The sequence below is a fragment of the Salmo salar genome, unplaced genomic scaffold (genome assembly GCF_965601325.2).
Source record: "Salmo salar unplaced genomic scaffold, fSalSal1 ptg000206l, whole genome shotgun sequence".
In the NCBI taxonomy this organism is placed as follows: domain Eukaryota; kingdom Metazoa; phylum Chordata; class Actinopteri; order Salmoniformes; family Salmonidae; genus Salmo; species Salmo salar.
In genome coordinates, this window is record NW_027675329.1 from 473,097 (window position 1) to 476,446 (window position 3,350).

The 3,350-nt window shown below is 40.4% G+C and overlaps 1 protein-coding gene across 1 annotated transcript; it reads right to left on the reverse strand.

The window, feature by feature from the left end:
• Nucleotides 1-1,374: 1,374 nt before the first annotated feature.
• Nucleotides 1,375-2,894, reverse strand: LOC145867086 (uncharacterized; the record flags this gene model as incomplete). The annotated part of the gene is made up of 1 exon (XM_082971131.1): nt 1,375-2,894. A coding segment is annotated over one exon (1,401 nt), but the record flags the coding sequence as incomplete, so codon positions are not given.
• Between the last annotated feature and the right edge of the window lie 456 nt (nt 2,895-3,350).

A 3,350-nucleotide genomic window follows, 5' to 3' on the forward strand; every position in this document is an offset into this window, starting at 1 on the left:
GAAACTAGAATATGCATATAATTATAAGCTTTGGATAGAAAACACTCCAAAGTTTCTAAAACTGTTTAAATGGTGTCTGTGAGTATAACAGAACTCATTTGGCAGGCCAAAACCTGAGAAGATTCCAACCAGGAAGCGCCCTCTCTGACTATTTCTTGGCCTTCTTGATCATCTCTATCCAAAACAGGGGATCTCTGGCATGACGTGACATTTTCTAACACTCCCATAGGCTCTCAGAAGACGCCAGAAATTTGTACAGTGTAGTTAGATAAAGGAGAGTCTTGTCTTTAAAATGCTGTAAAATAGTCATATGTTTGAAAAATTGAAGTTTTCGGATTTTCGAGGACTTTGTATTTCGCGCCACGCCCATCATTGGATATTGGAGCAGGTGTTCCGCTAGCGGAACGTCTAGATGTAAGAGGCTAGACGTGCTAACGAGCTAGACGTGCAAAAATCCAAACCTCAAAATATAAATGGAAAAACCAAAGACTGTAACACCTTAAGAGAATGCTTACCACCAACAGAAAACAACTTCCATTTCACATTATAATCAACTACAATGCTTCACCTTCACCAATATAAACATGGTGTCTACTGGCAGTCAACAATTATAAACAAGAAAAAAACGTATTTCTTCCCCACTAGCTTCTAGAACTCTCGTCCCCTTGGAACGAGCCCGAACAAAACTCATCTCCAATACGGAAAAACGTGCAGTCAAAAAAAGATCCATGGCAACTCACTGGCTAAACGCTAAACACAAAACTTTTTGACTGCCCACCCTTGAGACAGTTACAAAACCAAATTGTCCTCATCATGGACACAACAACCAAAAACACTGTTGTTTTGACAAGTAGCAATAAATCACTGATATCGATTAGGGGGGAAATCAGGTTATACGTGATGTTGAAACTAACACAACTAAAAAAACACATGGAAATGGAGATATATTTTACCTCACTGGTTAGAGGACAACCTGCAGAAGACAGTCAGCTACATTTTGGAGTGATGCATTTAAATGTAGGGGTCGCTGAACAAAGGAACACAACACTTATTTGTCATAACTCATCGATATCATGTTGAAATCAATTGTGCCGAGAGGAGGGAGATGAGGTTGCACGTCCTGTTAAAACTAACAGCTCAAAAACCACACGGAATCTGGGAATAATGTGTACATCCCTGGTTAGAGGACAATTTGTAGAAAACAGCCAGATACATTTTGAAGTGTTGCATTTTGATTCAAGTGGGTCACCAACATGGTAAGTGTAACACAACTCTTTTTGTGTTAGTCACTTTTTGTTAAATCACATAAATAGTAACTCTTCCATTTCAGAGCCTGGATTTTCCCCCTGAGGCTAATATCCATATCATGTTGAAATCAATAGAACAGGGGACAAACTTTTAGGGTTCTACATTGTGACATCATTAAAATACTCCTTCTACAATGTTAAAACATTCTACATTGTGACATTATATCATTGATATCATGAAACAACTCATTCATGTATTTTCTGATGTTTGATCAGATGTCTTTTACCGGAGAATCTCTTGTCACACTGATCACAGCTAAAAGGTTTCTCTCCTGTGTGTGTTCTCTGGTGTAGAGTCAGATGGCTAGATGAAGTAAAACTCTTCCCACATTGATCACAGCTATAAGGTTTCTCTCCTGTGTGGATTCTCTGGTGTGATATGAGGCTGGTTGAACTAGTAAAACTCTTGCCACATTGACCACAGCTAAAATATTTCTCTCCTGTGTGGATTCTCTGATGAATTTTAATGCCTGATGAAGAGGTGAATTTCTTTCCACAGTCAGAGGAGCAGTGAGTTCTCTTCCCTGTGGATCTCTGCAGGTGTTTCTTGAGGTGTTTTGATCTGGAGAGACAGCCAGATGTTGTAAAACTCTTCCCACATTTACCACAGCTAGAAGATTTCTCTCCTGTGTGTCTTCTCTGGTGTCGAGTCAGAGAGCTAGATGTAGTAAAACTCTTCCCACATTGACCACAACTATAAGATTTCTCTCCTGTGTGTGTTCTTTGGTGTAGAGTAAGATAGCCAGATGTAGTAAAACTCTTCCCACATTGACCACAACTATAAGGTTTCTCTCCTGTGTGTATTCTCTGGTGTAGAGTCAGAGAGCCAGATGCAGCAAAACTCTTCCCACATTGATCACAGCTATATTGTTTCTCTCCTGTGTGTGTTCTCTGGTGTGATATCAGGCTGTCTGGCCGAGTAAAACTCTTCCCACATTGATTACAGCTATAAGGTTTCTCTCCTGTGTGTACTCGCTGGTGTCTAGTCAGATGGCAAGATGAAATATAAGTCTTCCCACATTGATCACAGCTATAAGATTTCTCTCCTGTGTGTGTTCTCTGGTGTACAGTCAGGTCACTAGATGAAATAAAACTTTTCACACATTGATTACAACTAAAAGATTTCTCTCCTGTGTGTATCCTCTGGTGTGATAACAGGTTGCTTGACTGAGTAAAACTCTTCCCACATTGAGTACAGCTGTATGGTTTCTCTCCTGTGTGTATTCTCTGGTGTAGAGTCAGAGAGAAAGATGTAGTAAAACTCCTCCCACATTGATCACAGCTGTAAGGTTTCTCTCCAGTGTGAATTCTCAGATGTACTTTTAGTGCTTTTAATCTTAAGTAACTCTTCCCACAATCAAAACAGTGGTGAGATTTCTCTCCTGTGTGTGTTCGCTGGTGTATTTTAAGTTCTGATGAAGATTTGCAATGTTTTCCACAGTCAGAGCAGCAGATATATTTCTTCCCTGTGGGTCTCTTCTGGTGTTTCTTGAGGTGATAGAATCTGGACAGACTCTTCTCTGACTCGTTAGCATCATGATGTTGAGGCTCCCCAGAGGATCCATGATAGTCACCTCTCTCCTGTGTGAACAAGTCAGACAGATAGTTAAAGGCTCACAACAGCAGAACTCCACTGAAAAAGGTGATGCCAACAGCGTAGCCATGATACTGTACAACAATTGACGTCTGTAATGAATGTTAAAATGACTTGACAATTGTCTTAAGACAGTCAAGTGAGCAACAATAGTCATATTTAGTCTTGTTTTCACATTAGTAGTAACTAGAAATAAGTAAAAGGTGTTGAACTCCTAAGCAGTGTGCCAGGCGACTTTTGTTCTCAAATATAGGCACCTTTCTGTGTTTGCTAAAATTGCGACAAGGGTGATGCGCACACAATTTGATTGCAGAAACACCTCCCATCTAATGCAGAAACCGCTAGTTATGGATGTAGTATATCTGCCTGGAGCAAAAATGGTGAGCAAGTGGCCTAAGCTGTGCCATTAGAGATTCTGGGTTCGAGTCCAAGCTCTGTTGCAGCCGGCC